This window comes from Rattus rattus, chromosome 3, assembly GCF_011064425.1.
Source record: "Rattus rattus isolate New Zealand chromosome 3, Rrattus_CSIRO_v1, whole genome shotgun sequence".
Taxonomy (NCBI): Eukaryota; Metazoa; Chordata; class Mammalia; order Rodentia; family Muridae; genus Rattus; species Rattus rattus.
This window is the reverse complement of record NC_046156.1, coordinates 36,294,036-36,314,915: the sequence shown is the minus strand read 5'-3', so window position 1 is coordinate 36,314,915 and position 20,880 is coordinate 36,294,036. Positions and strand designations below refer to the sequence as shown.

The following is a 20,880-nucleotide window of genomic DNA, read 5'->3' as shown; positions in this document are numbered from 1 at the left end:
ATGTAAAAATAACAAAAAGGAAATATTCCAAAATAAGCCTTCCTTACACAATTCCCTGCTTTTTCTGTGTTAAGAATTGTACTTTTGCTTCAAAAGAGAGAGAAAGAATTGGTCTCTAGGTCTCTGGCTATTATTTAATCCCACATTTTTCTTGGCACTGTGAAAGTAAAGAGGGAAAGCTTGGGGGTGACTTTATTTTTGACATTCTATTGTGCGTGACTTTCTAAGTCGAAGCTAAATTAGAGGCAGTAGATTCCATAACATACCAAAGGCCTGGGCCAGTGAACAGTGTTCAGTGTTTTGAGTCACAAAAAGTGATTTTCAGTTCATGCCCAAACTAATCTCAATATTCAGACCTGAGGCAGAGTTGAGCTGGTGTGTGCTGAGATCTGCCAGATGCTTGGCTGGCTGACCTTCCATGTCTGAAGAACACTCTGTTTCCAGGGGTCCGGCCAGGGCGAGGACCATGGCTTATTTTGGGGAAGGAAAAGGCCCCATCCACATGGATAATGTGAAGTGCACAGGGAATGAGAAGGCCCTGGCCGACTGCGTCAAACAAGACATCGGAAGGCACAACTGCCGCCACAGTGAGGACGCAGGAGTCATCTGTGACTATTTCGAGAAAAAAGCATCAGGTCACGGGAATAAAGGTCAGTCGCTCTGGACCAGTAAGCCAGAGGAGAGTTAATGATTCCTGTGACCACACCAGACTCTGTTAAGAAAATCCTAGTGCAAAGGGAGCGCGCATAGCCCCTTGTCGTTTGTGTTCATGTTTATGCTGTGTCTCTCTGTAAGGCACTCAACAGTGTGGGCTTCCCTAACTTGCGGTCTCTGAGATCAACTCCAGTTCCCTTTACAGTCTCAGCCATTTCTGCATTCCTCCTGCTTGGAATGCAATATATCTGGTTATTGTCTCCTTAAAGACTCAGGACCAAGCTCATCCTTATCATTACTATTTGAAAGAGTGGGAATGGCTTTTAAGAGGCTTTGTTTTGTTTTGTTTTGAAGCAGGCTCTCACCATGCTCAGACTAATCTGGAACTCTGCAGCCCAGGTAGTCACGACGTCACCACCATCCTCCTGCTCAGCTTGCTGAGTGTTGGGATTACGGTTGTGAGCCAGCACACCCGATTAAAGTCAAGTTTTATTTACTTATTATATATTTTGGTTTTTTGAGACACGGTTTCTCTGTGCAGTCCTGGCTGTCCTGGAACTTGCCCTGTAGACCAGGCTGGCCTCGAGATCCACCTATCTTTGTCTCCTGAGTGCTGGGATTGAAGGCAGGCACCACCAATGCCCAACTAAAGTCAATTTTTAAAAGAAAACAATTTCTTTTGTAGATTTTATTCTCTAGACACTTAAAGCTTAAGGAAATTGAGAATATACTGTAATATTGGGATATAAGTCACCCTTTCGTACTTTGAGTTCTTGAAAGTTCTTTGCATATTCAAGTTGTATAAAATAATAAATACTGCTTTAAATGAAAGAAAGAGAATTAGCTTTTTACTTATTTATTTATTTTTTTTTGAGAAATCCATGGTTATCTTTTATAAAAAGAACAAGCTTTTTGATCTGTATAGAACTCTATAGTTCTGGTTCATCCGCACACCTCCTCTCTAGTAATTATCGATATAATACTAGAACAGTAAAGAATGACGTGGTTCTTTGATTCTGGGGGTGCTTCTAGGTGTGATAACAATACTCAAATGTGGGCTGGAAAGATGGCTCAGTACCTAAGAGCACTGGCTGCTCTTTCAGAGGACCTGGGCTCAACTAGCACCCACATGGCAGCTCACAACTGTCTATACCTCTATTTCCAGGAGACCTGACACCCTCAGACAGACAAATGTGCAGGCAAGACATCAGTGCACCTAACATAAAAATAAATTATGTATATATATATGTATATATATGTATATATGTATGTATATATATGCATATTCAGAAGCCTGTTTCCCAAGGACAACTTATCACCCTAAAAGCAACTTAATTTGTTAAGTTCTTTCAATAATTAAAATTATACTTACAAATTGAGTATAACAAATTATTTGGATTACGTCAAATTCCTGAAGCAGTTAAAACTGTCAAGGTGAATACTTAAATACATTTTATTTTGAGGCTTTTCCATGGTAGGCAGTGCTTCCATTCCTCAACGAAAGTGTTTCATGTCTGTCCAGCTATGCGGTAGAACCTGCATCATTACCTTGTTCCTTTCTGCTGTACCTCAGAGCCTCTCGACCTCCATACGACAATTAAACACGAGCGTTTGGTGATTGGTCATCTGATGAGATGCTCTTATAATGGACTAGGTTTTGCTTCTCAATTCTTGGCTATAGTACACACAGCTTGAAACTGATTTTTGTTTCCTAAAGCCAGGTGCTTGCACAAGAATGATGGACATTTTAAGTTTCGCCTGCTTAGCATTAAAGCATTGCTTTTCTTGGCATTAGACTCTGGCTCAACCTGGGGCATCTTTGCAAAATTGTTCTCATATTAGCACTGATTTGGTCTTTATGTTCTTGGTACAATTCCCAACCTTCTATACAGAGAGAAAAATAACAAGAACAAACCCACAATGTTTGTATACTATGTACTTCCTATTTAAATTGCTTATGGTTATAAACAATGTATATATATACATGAAAACTGCTCATATATAAATTATTTGTAAAGTTATTTTAAAATCTAGTCACGCTTTATATATTGGCTTTCCTTTTGTAAACATTTGCACTTTCTCACATGTTTAATTGAACTCTTGTGTATTTATGTCAGGAACATGGAGAGAAGGATAATCAGGTCTGTAGAAGACTGGAAGCCTTCTGTGTTTGATGATTGGAAACTATAAAGTTTCTGATATACTTTGGTTAAAAGATGACTGGGTTTTTTTTGCAAGAAAAATTATGCAGCAAATTTCAGATAATCGTACTTTTAAATAGAGGAGGACATTTCAAGGGGAGGTGTCGGGCATTAACAACCCCCTCTCTGCTTTCAGAGACCCTCTCATCTGGGTGTGGACTGAGATTACTACACCGCCGACAGAAACGGATCATTGGTGGGAACAATTCTTTAAGGTAAAAGGCTCTTCAGGGAGATCCTGATATTACAAGATGTGTGTGCCACAAGGGTTACAAACCCAGGGCTTCCTTTTATTATGTAAGGAACCTGTTTTTATCATTTTATAATTAAATGGAGATTACACTGAGAGTTTTCCTGTCCTTTGATGCAGGTTCAGTAACACAGGCCATGTTAGTACATTACTGTTTCTGACTCATGATACGTTTCTGACACAAAATGTTTATTCATAGTCCTTCGAAGTTACCATTCCTCATAAAATTCAGCGTGGGCCAGTGACATGGCTCGCCAAGCCTGGTGACTTGAGTTTGGTCTCCAGAACTCATGTGGTAGAAGTAAAGAACTGACTCTCACAAGTTTTCCTTTAACACACACACACACACACACACACACACACACACACACACACACACACACACACACGGAAAACTGATGAAATTAAAAGCCAAGAAAAATTACAGTGGCAGTTTATTCCAACCCAGAAATACATATCTGATGTATATAAGCCTTGAAAGTTTAATGCACTGCCACTGTAAATATAAAGACCTTTAAGTTCTTTCCATTACATGCCTACAAGTTAAAATTCATAACAGATATAGATAATAGTATCACCTAATAATATTTGCATGGTAGTGTCATATTTATGAGGTAAAAACTGGTAAAAAAAAATCTACATAGCATTGAATAGCAGTGGTTCTCAACCCCTGGGTTTTGACCATCCCCTTTATGGATCGAACAACCCTTTCACTGGAAACACAGATATTTATATTACGGTTCTTAATAGTAGCAGAATTATAGTTATGAAAGGGCAATGAAATAATTTTATGGTTGGGGGTCACCTCAGTGTGAGGAACTGTATTAAACGGTTGAAGCGTTAGGAAGTTTGGGATCCACCATGGTAAAGCATTTGAATATTGAGAGGACCCACACGAGCTTTCTTATCTAGTGAGAACTTTGAGTTACAATTTCTATCTCCATCACTGAGAGAAATGGGGAGAGCTTGGGGAAGTAGGGAGAGGGGAAGACAGAGGAAGGAGAGGAGATGGGAGGCATTTAAAACCAGCTCTTGGTTTAGGTGCTTTTTGAGGCTACATGGGTTAAGTTATGATGTGACGCAGGGTATATAGAGGTTAGAGTGGACTCATGAATTGCAAAGAAGACAACTTGTTTTCCAAGAGTCAGAGAAGAGTGGGCGATGCACAGATGCCTGTAGACAAATTTCCAGAGTCGCTGATATTTGTGACCAATAATAAGAGACCAATTTGTGAGAGTCGGATGAACATCGTTCTCTATGTCATGGTTCCACTCTGTTTTGAGCTCTTTCCCCCACCTGTGCCAAAGTCATCGTTTTTTGTTTGTTTGTTTGTTTTGTTTTTTGTTTTTTTTTAAATTTTTTTATCAGATTTTTAAAAATTTATTTACATTTCAAATGTTATCCCCTTTCTGGGTTTCCCATCCATAAACCCCCTATCCAATCCCCCCTCTCCCTTCTTCTATGTGGGTGTTCCCCCACCTACCCACCCACCCCTTCCCACCTCCCCGACCTGACAGTGCCCTACATTAGGGGCGTTGAGTCTTGGCAGGACCAAGGGTCTCCCTTCCCATTGGTGCCCAACAAGGCCATCCTCTGCTACACATGCAGCTGTAGCTATGGGTCTGTTCATGTGTTGGTGGTTGGCAGTTTAATCCCTGGGAACGCTGGTTGGTTGGTATTGTTGTTCTTATGGGGTTGCAAGACCCTTCAGCTCCTTCAATCCTTTCTCCAATGGGGGACATTGTTTTACCTGAGGCTTTTCTTTCCTTTTCTCTGCTCTTGAACCTTTTGGCTTGCCGTCTTCTAGGGGTGCCTGGCCTTGGCAGGCTTCCCTCAGGCTGAAGTCGACCCACGGAGATGGCAGGCTGCTCTGTGGAGCCACCCTTCTGAGTAGTTGCTGGGTCCTGACAGCTGCGCACTGTTTCAAAAGGTATGTGTCCCTTGTCCCAGGCGGCATGATTTCCTCTAGCTCTGTGCTCGTAGGCACTGAGAGTGGCAGAGCCGGGCTATAGGCCTTCTCTGTTTGCCCTGCAGCACTGTGTGTGTATGAGGGAGGTAATGCCAGGAAGAACAGCAAAGAGGCCTCAGGAAACAACTCGATGCTCTCTGTAGGACTGCCAGTCTAAGCTTATCCCCAACCAGCTTACAAAGAAAGGAGACAGCGAGACTCAGACTACCGTTTACTTTATTTGGCCTTGGCAATTACTGTGGAGTAACATCCAATCTCCTCTTCTAACTGCTGGCCTGGCTACCTCCCCAGCGGTGTACCCCAGATACTTGCTGTTTCTCCTGGCCGTGTGCTCATGGTCCATCTCCCTCATGGCAGCTTCCTCTTCTTCTGTTCTCCCTCTCCCCTCCCTCTCCCTCTCCTCTCCCTCCCCCCTCTCCCTCTCCCTCTCCCTCCCTCTCCCTCTCCTCTCCCTCTCCCTCTCCCTCTCCCTCTCCCCTCTCCCTCTCCCCTCTCCCTCTCCTTCTCTCCCAACCAGGACACTCCAAACTCATCTACCTCTAATCCCCCTAGTAAATGGCTGTAGCTAATTTTATTTAACCAAAATTTGAAATCAAGGAACAAAGTTTACACAACGAAATAAATATAAATATAAGAGGTCATTGGTTAGGCCTAGATCTTCCAATATAGATTTTAGCATTACAATACACAGTAAGAGACCAAACCTCTACAGTTCTCGGATTAAAATAAGTTAGAACTGGAGAGAAGGGGAGGTTTGGGGAGAGGAAATAGGGTAATGCTTCCCTCAAGTTTTTATGTAAGGTGTGGAGACACATTTCTGTGCTTTAGAGTCTGAGGCAGGAGGATCATTGAGTTTGAGACTAGCATGGGATGCACAGTGAGATTATCTCAAACAAACCAAACCAACAAATAAACAAACGACACATAAAACCAAAGAGAAAGTGTATCATTCATATGCTTGTAGATGTAAAACTGGAGTCATATCAATTGGATGGGACTTCTAAGGAGGAAGGAATGTAGACTTGGTGCTTTTGATGTTTCTGTGCTCCGTCGGATGGTTTGTGTATTAAGTGTCTCTGTACCTTCTTGAAAGTCACACTGCGTCTAATTTATGATTAGCTCCTGTAGCATGTGCTCCTTTTCTGACAAGAGCAAACTCGTGTCCTAGAAATTTTATCAGTCCATCCTGAGCTCATACCAGCTCACTGAGGAAGCCTCACTGGAGGGTCACTGTCCAGTCACAGGGCGGTTCTTGCAGTGCCTGCTCTAGACTCGCTCTCGCCCTCCCTGTTCACTACCCATTCACAAACTCTAGTAGATAACCATTTCCTTACATTCATTTTGACATTTAAAAATGCATACCAACATCTGGCAAAGTGTTGATAATTACTGAAGCAAGGGGACACACACAAGAAATTTCAGTATACGGTTTTAATTTTGTATGTTGCAAAAAAAGTCCTAATCAAGTGTTTAAAAGTGCCATATGGTTGAAAAACTCTTTCAAGTAAAGTCCCTTTTACATGAGATTATGCAGTGCGCTTTTACGTCACTGTGTACCCCTAGTTGGCTTGTGCAGATTCATTTTACCCATTGTATGAACTGCCACTTCTCCTGCAGAACTTCAGTTTTTTATTTCCCTCACTAATGGGCAGTCAGCTCTTCCCGTTCTTCCAACACTACAGAAGTGGGCTGCCGTAGGCATCTGAGTAGTGTTTGCTGTGTATGTGATTATATTAATGCCTTCTATCAGACGTTACGCTCACATTCTCTTTGCATTTTATGTGTCATTGTCTTGTAATAGCAGATCTTATTTCTTGCAGGCTTCACACACAAAGCCTTTGTGGTTGGTTATGTGTTAACAAATATCTTTTTTTTTTATATGGGTCACACTCTTATTGTGTGTGGTTCCTGTCAGCTGGTAAGAAGCCGTGTACATCTTATTAAAAATCTTTCCCTAAGACAGATGTGACTGTGCACGCCTTTAGTCCCAGTGTTCTAGAGGTAGAGGCAGACGGATCTCTGGGTGTTCCGAGTCAACCTGGAGTAGGATAGGGAATTCTAGGTCAGCAAAGCCTATAAGACAAGATCGTGTCTTAAAACAAAAACAAAAAAACAAAAACAAAAACAAACAAAAAACAAAAACAAACAAAGCAAAACACTTTCCCTTAGTTCTGTATAATAACTGACCCTCTTTTTTCTTTAAAAGTATTTAAAGGTTTTTGTCTAAGTTTATTTCTATGCCTGGCATCTAGTGCGAGGAGGGGCCTGGGTTCATACTCCTCTTTGTAGATGATTCTCCCACTTTTCTGTCTTGAATGTTCCCATTTTCACCCGCTGACTTACGTTAATTATGTCACACACCAAATTCTCGCATGCCTGCTCACTTGTCTCTCTCAATAACTGCCTGTGGAGTTGGGTTCCATGTTCAAGGTGCTTCACGGGGCAGAAATCGACATTCAGATGTTTGCTGTGTTGGGAATATAAGAAAAGTAACTAAGTCTGGAAATTCACCCAAAATAAAATGTTTTAAGGTGTTTCTGTATTACATGAACAGCAGAGACGATAAAGGTGATAAACATTCACAAGTTAACTATTGAGGCCGGGCAGTAGTGGTGCACGCCTTTAATCCCAGCACGTGGGAGGCAGAGGCAGGCAGATCTCTGTGAGTTCAAGGCCAGTCTGGTCTATAGAGCTAGTTCTAGGACAGCCAGGGCTACACAGAAACCCTGTCTCAACAAGCAAAACAAAAACAAAACAAGAACAAACAATCAAACAAAATCCACCACCATCACCACCAAAAACTACTGGTTCCCAGGCCTCTACAGAAGTGATGCAGCCAAGAATGAGACAGGTAGGTTGCTTGCTTTTCCTACAGTGTATGATGTTGCTGTAGAGGCTCAGAGGAAAAGGGAATCTTTCCATGACTAAGTAGTTTTGGGACCATCTTTAAAGTAGCCTCTTTTCACCACAGTACTGGACACATTTATCTTGCTAACTATTAAGGTTCCTGGACCTCAGGCTTAGATCTGCTGAGTCCTGGAGCTGATTCTCAGAGTGTGCATTTAGACCGCAATCTCAAGTGCTTTGTCGGTCTCAGGGGTGCTCTGATGTTCCAGTTCCATTTGTTTGTTGAGTAGGGCCGAGTCTGGTCTGAGCGTTTGAAAATAATGACAGAGTAGAATATGTAATGGAGTTGACAGCTGCTTACCTGGCTCAGTTTAACAAATTGGTTGCTAAACTGAGAATGGACTCTGAAGATAACCTGCTCACAATTAATAAATAATGCATTTGAAGGCAGAACCGTGATCCCAGAAGACGTTGACAGACTGATTCCAATTAGCGCTAGAGAGAAGGGCAAAGGGAAATGTCATCTTTGTCTCCGGACAGCAGTCTCAATACAGCAGCAATGAAGAGGCCTCAGGAAATAGTGCCTAGTTCTCCTACTATGTAATGTGGCATCTCACAGGCTGGTGTACAACACCACTACTGTGTGTCAGAAATGTAGTTCAGTTTCTCACAAAATTAATTTGTTGACAGAACAGAGTCCAAAGGAAGCAGTGAAAACCCTCGCTATTTTGTCTTAGTCAGCTCAGAAGACTGTTGGGAGGAAAGCATTAGCTTTAAAAGGGACTGTGAACTGACTGTGTGCTGACTGTACTGTGTGCTGACTATGTGCTGACTGCATTGTCTTGGGTGCTACACCATTATGTAAATGACGTGATGCACTAAGAGGGGCAAGTAGCAGACAGTGGAGGGCATGTGGGTGTTGACTGTTACTTCAAACACCACAGGTACTATTGGGAAAGGTTTTATTTCTTTTTCATGTACATGTTCCTGTATGAAAGGGTTCATGTGTACATACATGTGTTTACATGCGCACATCTGTATGCGTGCACGCGGAAACCAGAAGTCACTGTCAGGTGTCTTCTTCAGTTGCTTCCACCTCTTTTAGGAACTTTAACACATTATGCGTATGAGTATACTGCCAGCATGTACGTGTGCCTGGTGCCTGAAGAGGCCAGAAGAGGATGCTGGGTCCTCGAACTGGAGTTTTAGAGAGTTCTGAGCTGCCGTGAGGGTGCTAGGAACTGAACCCAGTCCGCTGCGAGGCAAACAGTGCTCTTAGCCAGTGAGCCATCTCTCCATCGCCTCCACCTTGTCTTTTGAGACAGGGTCTCCCATCGACTGTGGAGCTCAGCAGTTCAGTCAGCAAGGCCTGGCTTCTCCACCTCTGCCTCCGCGTCCCTGGGCTCCGTGTGCTTCTGCGAGGCTTTGCTGTGGCTGCAGCTCATGCAGTGAGCGCTCGCTTTACCCACTAAGCCATCCCACCCGCACCATTCTTCTTTTTCCTTTAAAGATGGTATCTTAGTTTCTCTTTTGTTGCTGTGATGAGATACACTGGGTTAATTTTAGCTCACATTCAAGGTGCAGCACATCAGAGTGGAAAAGTGAAGGCGAGCCTGCTCACATCGCACTGACAACCAGAAAGCAGAGGGATGAGTGCTTCCTGGGGCTCAGCTCTCTTCTATTCAGATAGGCCAGGATCCTAAACAGGAAAATGGCTCCGTGGTCTTCCAGTCTCAATTAATGTAACCAAGATACCAACCCCCTCCCAAGGCATCTCCTAGGTAATTGTAGATCTGTTGACAGTTAACTCACAGGTGGAATGAACTGTACCCAGAGAGAAGAGGGTTTTTACATTTATTTATTTTTATTTATTTGGGTTTTTTTGTTGTTGTTGTTGTTTTGTTTTGATTTTTGTTTTTCCAGACAGGGTTTCTCTGTGTAGCCCTGGCTGTTCTGGAACTCACTTTGTTGATGAGTGTGGCCTCAAACTCACAGAAATCCACCTGCCTCTGACTCTCCAGTCCTGGGATTAATCGTGTGTGACACCACTGCCCTGCTTAAATCTATTTTTAATTACAATGCAATTATATTTTCCCTTCAAACCCTCCCATGTTATCTCCATATTCCACCCCTTAACTATTTTTCAAAATCATGGCTTACTTTTTCTTTTAATTTCTTTTCTTCCTTTCTTTTTCTTTCTTCCCTTCCTCCTTGCTCCTCCTCTTCCATCCCCTGCTCTCTCTCTCTCTTCTCTCTCTCTCTCTCTCTCTCTCTCCCCTTTCCCTCAACCACACCTCCCTCTCTTTCTAATTCACTTTACATCCTGCTCAGTTCCCCCTCCTGGTCACACCTCCCATGATCCTTCCCTCCATCCCCCATTCCCTTTTCCTCTGATGGGGTGGGAGCTCCCTGGGTATCCCCCACCCTGGTACATCAAGTCTCTGGGAGGCTAATGCATCCTCTCCCACCGAGGCCAGACAAGGCAGCCCAGCCAGAAGAACATAGCTCACCCACAGGCAACAGCTTTTGGGATAGCAATGCCCCCTGCCCCCACCCCCTGCCCCAGTGGGTGTTCATGTAAAGACCAAGCTGCACATTTGCTACTTAAATGTGTGGGGAGGCCTAGGTCCAGCCAGTGCATGCTTACACACACACACACACACACACACACACACACACACACACACACACACACACACCACCCTGAGGAAAATTATTCTCCCTAAAAGTACATTTCTTAAATCTTTATGTTTTTTCTTTTAATCAGAGATGTTTCTTTTATGTAGTAGATGGTGGCAGCAGGTAGTGCTATGGGATTGCAAAGTTGATTTTTTTCTTTCTATCTTTTTCTATTAAGTTATTTTCTTACTTTACATCCTGATGGCAGCTTCTCCTCCCTCTTCTCCTCCAAGTCCCTGCCTGCAACCCCCATCCTTGCCCCCATCCACTCCTCTTCTGCTTCTCCTCAGAAAAGGGAAGGCCTCCCATGGATAGCAAGCAGCCCGGGCTTATCAAGCTACAGTAAGACTAGGCACATCTTCTCCCATCTAGACAAGGCAACCCAGTTAGGGGAAATGGACCTGAAGGCAGGTAATGTACTTAGAGACAGCCTGGGCTCCTGCCGTTAGGAGTCCCACACGAAGACTCAGTGCAGGAGGCACAGGACGTCCCATCATGCTCTCTGGTTGGCAGTTCAGTCTATGAGCCCCTCCAGGCCCAGGTTAGTTGATTCTGTGGGTTTTCTTGTGATGTTCTTCACCCTTCCGGCTCCTACACCTCCCCCTTTTCCACAGGATTCCCCAAGCTCCACCTAATGTTTGGCTGTGGGTCTCTGCATCGACTTCCATCAGTTGTTGGGCGAAGCCTTTCTGATGACAGTTATACTAGGCTCCTGTCTACAAGTTGAGTAGATTATCATTAATAGTGTCAGGGGTGGGCTCCCTCTCATGGGTCTCAAGCTGGGCCAGTCATTGGTCCAGTCATTGGGCCCTCAAATTCTGCTCCATACAGGATAACCATGCTATAAATCACAAATCCAGCCACCTCCTGTAAACTGTCAAGACTTCCAGTGGAGGGACTGGGACACCAACCCGGCCTCAGAACCTTCAAGCCACAATTTTTCCTGCTGTGTTGATTCATTACAGGATAAGCATTTTGATACCAGTGGAAGAGAGGTGTCACCAGCAGATCAAAGGCAGGATAGCTCCTGAAAAGCTTTTATGCTAGATCTGGTGTGCATTCTCACTTGATACTTGAAAACCACAAGGTGCAGTGGGCAAGCAAGATTTTACAAAAGCACACATGGCAGTCAGCAGGTTGTTTAGGAAAATGACCCATTGTCTCAGCTACTTCTCCAGGTCATTCTGTTTCGGGTAAAGTGAAGCCGTGCTTGGCAAATAGGCAGTGCAAGCAGTGCTTTAAGTAAAATCGCTGGTAAACCAATATCTAATAGTTGGTCTTTTCTACCTCATTCTGCTTCGGTAGCAGTAGTGGTTGGAAGGCACGAGGCATTTAGAGAACGGCAGAGAGCTGTGTAAGTGTAAGGAGGTTATGGGGTCTGGGGTCTGTTCAGTGGATATTGAAATGAGAAGCAGGAAAAGCCTGGCCCACTGGGTGTGTGGATCTGTTTCATTTGTTTGGTAATGCAAAATCATCCAGAGGCTCTCAGCCTTGAAGTATGTTCAAAGAGCGGTTTCACAGTATGGGGCATTGGGGACATCTGGGAGAGGTCTGAAGGAGGAGGGCAAATGTGTAAAGGCATTTTATAAGCTTGAAATTACACGGAAAACATCATCTCTTAGGTCTCCCATATGCATTTTTCTGGAGTGAATCAAAATTGCTCTTACCAAATGACTAAGACCCGCAATAGTAGGAACTTGAAGGATTGTGTGCAAGAACCCTGATTTTATATTTTTACAGCTGAGGGGGACCAGCTATGTAGCTGTTGTAATAAAGGAGACAGCAGGTAGCTAAGGAGGGGAAAGGAAAACTCTGGAATAGCAGTCAGAAGTTGGTACGATAGAATAGCAAGCTGGAATCTGGCCATCAAACTAGAGACTTGGAGGAAGGTGGCTGAACCTTCTGTTTACGAATCATTTCTTCTCTCCTGCCCAGCCCCTTCTAGCTATCACCTAACATCCATGAAGCTCTCACTCATGCTGAAATACCATAGTAGATACTCCTAAGTGATCCTTACATGATTTAAGTGGGCGCTGGGTCCCCAGATGGTGGATACAGTTAGGAATGCTGGGCTTCAGAGAGCAGTGGTTATTTTAAATGTAGATCAACGAATAACTGCTCCCACATGCCACTTGGGATTCCTTTTATCTGCAGAGTATAAGATAAAGATGATTAAAGATCAGAGGAACAGATTATGATATTCAGCATTTTCTCCGCTTTAGAAGAAATGGAGGACTCTCTTCATGTGAGTGGGAGGGAAACGGCTCGCCAATGTGTTACAAGTCCATCTGACTGGGCCTTTAAGCTTCCCTGGATTTGATTGTCCCGCTGTTTGAAGTAACTGCAAAAGCTATTCTCATTTTTATCTGACTTAGCTTATTAAAAGGCATAGAGCCAGCTACTAGTTCTTCAAACGAGCTTCAAGTTTTGATTTTCTAGATTCAGCGGCTTTGGCTCAAACAACTCCCCTTTAATCATAAAACACCGCAATGTGAGAGAAGCAAAGTGGTCAGGTCTTGACGTTTCTGTTCTTTCGTGTTCCATATGGAGATGTCGGAAGTATGCTAGCCTGCTTGGAGGAGACCTGGATTTCACATTTGATTAGGTTCCCCACCCCCTCTCCTTTTTCCCAGCACTGAGCCTCTGTGTATGTAGATATGCACACACATGTGTTCCTCTTCCTGAAGTGCAAGAGTGTTAAAGCAGCCATGAGTGAATGATGGGACTGCGTGGTATGTTTTATCTTTACAAAGTCATCACTGTTTTGTATCAGAACAGTCTAGAAGAGACTGCCTTGTCCGGATGAAACCAGAATGTCTTTATTTTAACTACAGATTCAGCATCTTTACTCTTTCTTTCTTTCTTTCTTTCTTTCTTTCTTTCTTTCTTTCTTTCTTTCTTTCTTTCTTTCTTTCTTTCTTTAATGGGTACTTTAAGAACCAGTGCACTATAGCTTTTCTGTCTCCTCTTTCACCTTGTTCTCCTCTGCTGTTGCTGGTTCTTTTGTCTTGTCTGGAACTCATTATGTAGACCAGTTGGTTTCAAACTCATAGTTAGCTCCTCAGGGCTGGGATTAGAGGTGCCCTATCCCCTTCCCTCTTCCACACCTTTTTCCCCTAATGTTAAAACAATGAGATATGGGAAGGCTACTAGCAATTTTAAGTGGAAGCTTAAGTAAATGAAGTTTTTAAAAATTTGTTTTCAGTCAGTCCTTCAGGGTATAAATTAGTTGCTTTTGGCATTTCTTATTCTAAATCATTACCACAAAGTACTATGAGATGACCTTGTGTCTACAATGGCACAGGAATACAATTGAGAGAAAAGTTCCTGAGTCTTAAGTCCTCTTAACTGCCCATCCTGTTAACAACACAATTCTGGAAGATTGAATGCATATGAAACAAGGACCCTCTTATTTCTGTAAGTCTACTCCAAACTCAATATGCTCAAGAATATCATTTAACCTGATTTTATCTTTTGACGTTCTGCCTAGAAATACCACAGCAGTTACAAATGGGCAGAGACTGCTGCTCTGCTGAAGGGAAGCTCTATAAATACTTATAATTAGGAAGACTAGCCCCAGAGGTAATGAGAGGTAGGTTTAAAAATCAATGGATCAAATGCTTAACATGCACTCTCTTATGCCTTCCTATATAATAGAGTTCTGAAAAACATGGTCTTTTCTGGGACCCATAGCACTAATCCATTTCTGACATACACATTGCATATATGTCAGGGACAGTGTAAGGTCTCAGTAAGTTAACTTCTTACATAGCAGCTGTCAACATTCACATAAGCGGATTTATTAAAGGACTTCCTGAGTTTAATTCAGACAGTAGAGAAAAAGCAGACTCCAGCGTTAGCTGATGTGGGCAGGTTGATATAAGACATTGCTTTCTTGGCGAGATGATGATCTGTACAGAATAAACACAAATGCTTTCTGCACATGGCCCCCAAACCTAAACTAGTTCTTTGCTTTTAAATTCTAGTATTTTGTTGTTGTTGTTGTTTACCTTAATGACAAAATATCAGAGAAATTTGGAGTATTGCAATAAGATTTCCTGAGCTGCCTGGTCTCAGATCCTCTCTTATACAAACTTGTATAGGATTTTCATCCAATTTTCATTTGTGGGGAGTTGAAGGAATTTCATCTAGCAGCCCAAATGATATGCCAGCCAAAACTTAAAATGTTTGCTTTAGAAACATTTTTTATACACCATCTATCAGTATAACACAAATTTAGCTAAGCCAGAAAGATGAGGAGAAGCCCTGAATCACATGTTTTTGACATCCAGAATCACACCAGGCAAGGCTTCCTCCCTGAAGTATATGATATCATCTACTAGGAGCCCTGTCTGTAGTAGACAAACACTTGGTTGAAATTTTTATTATATGTTCCTCAAATCTCATAATAGTTAATTTTAAGAATAACTGGAATTCAGACTGGGAAGATAGCTCAGTCTAAGAAAAGATAAAATGCTTTCTTCATAAGCATAGGGATCTGAGTTCAAATCCCTCGGACCCATAAAAAGCATGCGGTAATCCCAAAATTGGAGAGATGCTAGGCAGATGGCAGAAGCTGAGTAATCATCTAGCTGGTAAATCCCAGGCCAATAAGAGACATACTTCCTCCAACAAGGCCACACCCACTTCAGCAAGGCCACATCTCCTAGTAGTGCCTCTTCCTGTAGGCCAGCATTCAAACACCTGAGTCTATGGGGGCCATTTCTGTTCAAACCACCATACTAGCCATCAGCGAAATACAAAACTGTGTTGAGATAACACTCACTCCAGTCAGAATAGTTACCACCAACAAATGTGATAACAGGTGCTCGAGAGGATGTAAAGATAAAGGAACCATGTTCACTGTTGGTGGGGGTGTAAGTTAATATGGCCATTGTGGAAATCAGTTTGGAGACGTCTCAAAAAAGTAAAGATAGGAACCACCGCATGTCCCAACTATCTCACTCCTGGACATAGAGCCAGATAACTTCACAGAGATAGCTCTGTCCCCATCTTATTGCTGATTTATTCTATAGGGGGAAAAAAACAACAACCAGGAATCATTCTAGTTGTTCATCAATCTAGTTGAATGATGAAAACTTGGAATATATATATATATATATATGTATAATTCAGCTCTATAGAAAATGAAATAATAAATTAAAATTTGCAGGAAAATGGATTAGAATTAGAATACATAATATTAAGCAAGGTCACATATTTCAGAAAAAACCACAACCCTGCATGCTCTCTCTCATATGTAGAATCTAGTCAATAATACAGGCATATATGTAAACAGACATATGTGGGCGAGTATAATAGGCAGAAAAGAGGACAGGAAAGGCTAGTTTAGGGGCAAGGAAGGGCTGCATGGACATGATGGCCTCTCATTATGAAAGTGGACATAAAGCTGTTCTGTTATTCTAATTGCTATGGGTTTTTATTGATGATGATAAATACAGAGACTTATTTGACACCGACAGTGTAAGGAAAAGTGCAACGTGAAGCTCCTCGGCTTCGGAACTTTTATTCAAATCACTGAGATGTGTAATTAACTTTGGGTCTGGCTAATTTTGATGTGTGATCTTTTCTTCTTTGTTTCTTTTTTGAGAAAGGGCCTATGTAGTCTTGGCTGTTTTGGAACTAGCTATGTAGATCAGGCTGGCCTCAAACTCTGCCGGTATGCCTCTAACACTGGCCCTGGTGTGTAGGTTTTTTGTTTTTGTTGTTGTTTTTGCATTTTAATAGTTTAGAAAGTTTAAGGATACATTTATTGTAAAATATAAATTTTACATTTTTAAATAAATCTGAAAAGCATGCACTTGGTATAAGAGGAAAAAAACCCTCCCTGAACTTTAAAGATATATGATTTAACTTGAAAACGGAGTTGTCAGGAACCACGGGGAATAAGAATTTATTGACCAATAGTTGATGGCTGCATAATTAGATGAGATGGTCATTGCTATTAGAGGTTCAAACCTCTCCTAACACAGGAGTAATGAGGAGAAAGGAAGGATGAGGGTATATTTTAATAAGGCAGTCAGTAGTGAGTTCCAGCCTCTAGGAGATTTCTACTAGCAAACTATTGAATATAAATGCTTTAAACTCACATTCAAATGGATGTCTTGGGAACATTAAGACTTTCATGTTTGTTAAAGAAAAAAATGAATAAAGGACTTTTTAAAAAATTAATCATTTATTTACTTTACATCCTGATTGCAGCTTCACCTCCCTCCCCTCCTCCCAGTCTCTCCCTCCCACATTCCCTTCACTCCATCCACCCCTCCTCCTCTTCTTAGAAAAGGGGAGGGTGTTTATCATTGAAAAATTAACATTAAGAATTGCTCCCCAGCAGTTAGATGCCAGCATGAAATATGTGGATGGTTGATAAAAGGCAGAGTTACGGTTTGGCAGGCAAAAGAACTGAATGTTTTGAAAGGCAGCGGTTATGTGTGGTGCATGCCTGGAATATCAGCTCTGTGGAGGTGGAGGCAGAAGGGCTGGTTCGAGTCTGAGCCTACACACAGTGAACGGCCTGCTAGCCTTGGCTACAATAAAATAAAATGCCAATCAACTCTGAAAGGAGTTGAAGATGTTCTGAGATCAGCTAAGACTTTATTCTATTTTTTTAAAATATTATTTACTTAATTTATATAAGTACACTGTTGCTGTCTTCAGACACACTAGAAGAGGGTATCAGATCCCATTACAGATGGTTGCAAGCCACCATGTGGTTGCTGGGAATTGAATTCAGGACCTCTGGATGAGCAGTCAGAGCTCTTAACCAAGAGCACATCTATCCCATCCATATGCAAACTTGCTTTTATATCTTTTGTAAAGTGGCAAATGGATATGCACACCAATGGATACAAATTTAAACCACCGTAAAACTACCACTAAATGCTTGATTTTATAGTGTTGCATACCTGGGAGCATGTATAGCCCTTGTTCTTGCTGTAAGTTGAGATCAGGGCCAGTGAAGAAACAGCTGTAATCTTCTGAGGAAGAAGTAACCAGGTGGGTTGGCTAGTGTATTCTGGGCCCAGAAGTCTCACTTGGGGACCTACGCCACCTTTGTTAATTGCACAAGGCAGTTAAATGGTAAACTAATGTTTAAGACTGTAGAGTGAAAAAAAAAAAAAAGGTGAATGTGTCCTATAGATTAAGTATGCTGAGACTAGGAGGGTTGCAAAGAAAGGTAGGTTGCAATATAGACATGGGGTCAAAGTAGGCTTCACAGAGGTGACATCTAATCTTCCTATGTGTGCCGCGGAAGCAAGCACTGGAGGTGACATCTGAGTGGAAAACCATAGTGACATATGCTGACAGTTTTCTTGCATTTGACTCACAGGGGGTGATATCTTTCTAGGGCTAAGATGAGGTGCACTAGATCAGGCTCAGAGGAGGGTTAGCTGTGTTTATGACTCCATGCAGCAGAATGAACAGGGCAAATCAGGACAGCGGTTGTGTGCTACCCTGTGTTCCTGTTTGGTAAGGGATTGCCACCCTGTTGCCTTGTCTGTAATCTCCACTCACTTTCCACATTTACTACTTCTCAGAAAATAGTCATCTAGACTTAGGGGAGTTTGAAGTAAGGCATGAGAACAGTGGGCTTCCAGGAGGGGGCAGTGAGCTTGAGGGAAGAGAAACAGTAAGATGGCCAAGTTTGCAAGAGGACAGGATTTGGAACAAGATTGATTTGTTGTTTAACATTCCTAGCTGTGGATCATCAATTTTCAATCCCTGGAAAAAGGCCTCACATTTGGTTCTTTCCGTTCAGGTACGGTAACAACTCGAGGAGTTATGCCGTCCGAGTTGGCGATTATCATACTTTGGTTCCCGAGGAGTTTGAACAAGAAATAGGGGTCCAACAGATTGTGATTCACAGGAACTATCGGCCAGACAGCAGCGACTATGACATCGCCCTGGTTAGATTACAAGGACCAGGGGAGCAATGTGCTAGACTAAGCACCCACGTTTTGCCAGCCTGTTTACCTCTATGGAGAGAAAGGCCACAGAAAACAGCCTCCAACTGTCACATAACAGGATGGGGAGACACAGGTAATTATAAAAACAAAGCAACAAACTAGGAAAACCTGACAGCTTCCGCTCTGTTCATGCTAGGATATGCAAGGGTAAGACCTCAGATCAGTGGTTCTCCATTGGTGGGTCACCTAAGACCAATTGGAAAACGCATATTTACAACTGGTAACAGCAGCAAAACTAGTTATTAAGTAGCAACAAAAATGACTTTACGGTTGAGGGTCTACCACATGAGGAACTGTATTAAAGGGTGGCACCATTAGAATTGAGCCTCGGATGGGCTCAAGCTTAGATGCTAGAAGTTTGCCAAGTATGAACTGTATACACACAGCCTAGATTTACATCCTGGACTTTGGGTTTCCTACACTGTTGGTTCTAACTCCAAATTTTAGCACAAGCTAATGGAATTCAATTGCTAGGTGTATATTTATAAGCTTTTCTACACATGACCTACCAGGAAGCAGACTATATAAATGCTGCTTGGTATGCCTCAAGTCTTTCTGTATCATCCCATTATACTTGTGCTGCCTGGCTACCACCTTAGCACCTTTATAAGCACCAGCCATTTTGATATGCTTCCAATACTTCAGTAATTTAAGATTACTAGACTGCTAAATATGACTATTAGCAGAAATCCCATTGACTACTACTTCTAGTCTAACTAGTCTTTTGCTCTGAGTAGGTCGTGCTTACTCAAGAACTCTACAACAAGCAGCTGTGCCTTTGCTACCAAAGAGGTTTTGTAAGGAACGGTACAAGGGACTGTTTACTGGGAGAATGCTCTGTGCTGGAAACCTCCAAGAAGACAACCGTGTGGACAGCTGCCAGGGAGACAGCGGAGGACCACTTATGTGTGAAAAGCCTGATGAAACCTGGGTTGTGTATGGGGTGACTTCCTGGGGGTATGGATGCGGAATCAAAGACACTCCAGGAGTTTATACCAGAGTCCCCGCCTTTGTACCTTGGATAAAAAGTGTTACAAGTCTGTAATTTATGGGAAGCTCAAGAAAATAGTAAAGGAACAGATAGGAAACTGTCTTTATACTTGGCACCATGCCAGGAATATCTCAAGCCCGAGACCCCTACTTTGATTTCGAGAATCCAGAAGTTTGGGGGTAAAGGTATTTATTTTTAAGATTTATTTATTCTATGTAAGTACACTGTTGCTGTCTTCAGACTCACTAGAAGAGGGCATCAGATCTCATTACAGATGGTTGTGAGCCACCATGTGGTTGCTGGGAATTGAACTCAGGAACTCTGGAAGAGCAGCCAGTGCTCTTAACCACTGAGCCATCTCTCCAGCCCCATTAATACTGATTTTTATCATTCTTGCCTTTTATGCAAAGTGAAATCCCAGCAAATTTTACAGTTCATAAAATTTGGACTAGGAGCCCACAATTTAACGCACTTAAAACCTAATCTTACACAAGGGCTGGCACATGATAAAACCCTTTTTTCAACTTTGAAAACTCCCATCTTATTGCAATAGCATTTGTTAAATGAAAAGGCCACTAAGGGGCAAATTTACAAGCTGAAGCTAAACCCTCATTTCCCTATTAACATCAGGCAGATGTCAAACTTAAAATTCTGCCTATTGAACCATGACAGGAGAGCGCCATCTTCTGGCACCTTCCAGTAAGCATTCAGATTTTCTAAGAGTAGCCTGATAATTAAAACAGCTCTCCTTATGTACTAGAAAACAATACATCATGAAATGGCCGGCACTAAGTGGCTATAAAACTTACTGCCCACTTGTGAAATCATCTTATAGCAGCCCTTGTCAAATGGGAATCTATCTTTATGGTGAGAAGTCATCTCCTTGGTTCCCAAGCTTCCGAGATAAGGCTTATTCTCAAAACAAGTACCTCAAATCCCAGACACCAAAGCACGACTGTAACTAATCATTAGGCACCTGTTGTCACGTACTCTAGTTTTGGAGCACAGCTTGCTTGGAGAGCAACAAGCAAGAGACTTTTCGAACTATAAATGTGTCCACTGTAGCTATCAAAACTACCCTCTCCCTTGGAATTCTGCTTAATCGAGTTATTTCCTGTGCAAATATCTCCCGTACCATAACCCTCACTCACACAACCTCCAGAAGTAAACAGGACACGGTCTTGTAACACACCAAGCAACCTTTTATTTGACATAAAGTTCATTTTCAAAATTTAGATATGAAGATCTAAGGTGACTGGAAGTTCTCAGCCATTACTACCGTACCTGTAGGAGAGAAAAAA

General features: G+C 42.3%; 1 protein-coding gene across 1 annotated transcript in view; it reads left to right on the top strand.

Annotated features, from left to right (window-relative positions):
* The window catches only part of Prss12 (serine protease 12), a 60,454-nt gene extending 40,783 nt beyond the window's left edge, over positions 1-19,671 (top strand). The window contains exons 7-11 of the mRNA XM_032897370.1: positions 445-650; positions 2,992-3,070; positions 4,913-5,035; positions 18,381-18,661; positions 19,326-19,671. Of these exons, the coding sequence (XP_032753261.1) occupies positions 445-650; positions 2,992-3,070; positions 4,913-5,035; positions 18,381-18,661; positions 19,326-19,633 (997 nt within the window). The 3' untranslated portion in view covers positions 19,634-19,671. The remainder of the gene's footprint in view (positions 1-444; positions 651-2,991; positions 3,071-4,912; positions 5,036-18,380; positions 18,662-19,325) is intronic.
* Positions 19,672-20,880: the final 1,209 nt, after the last annotated feature.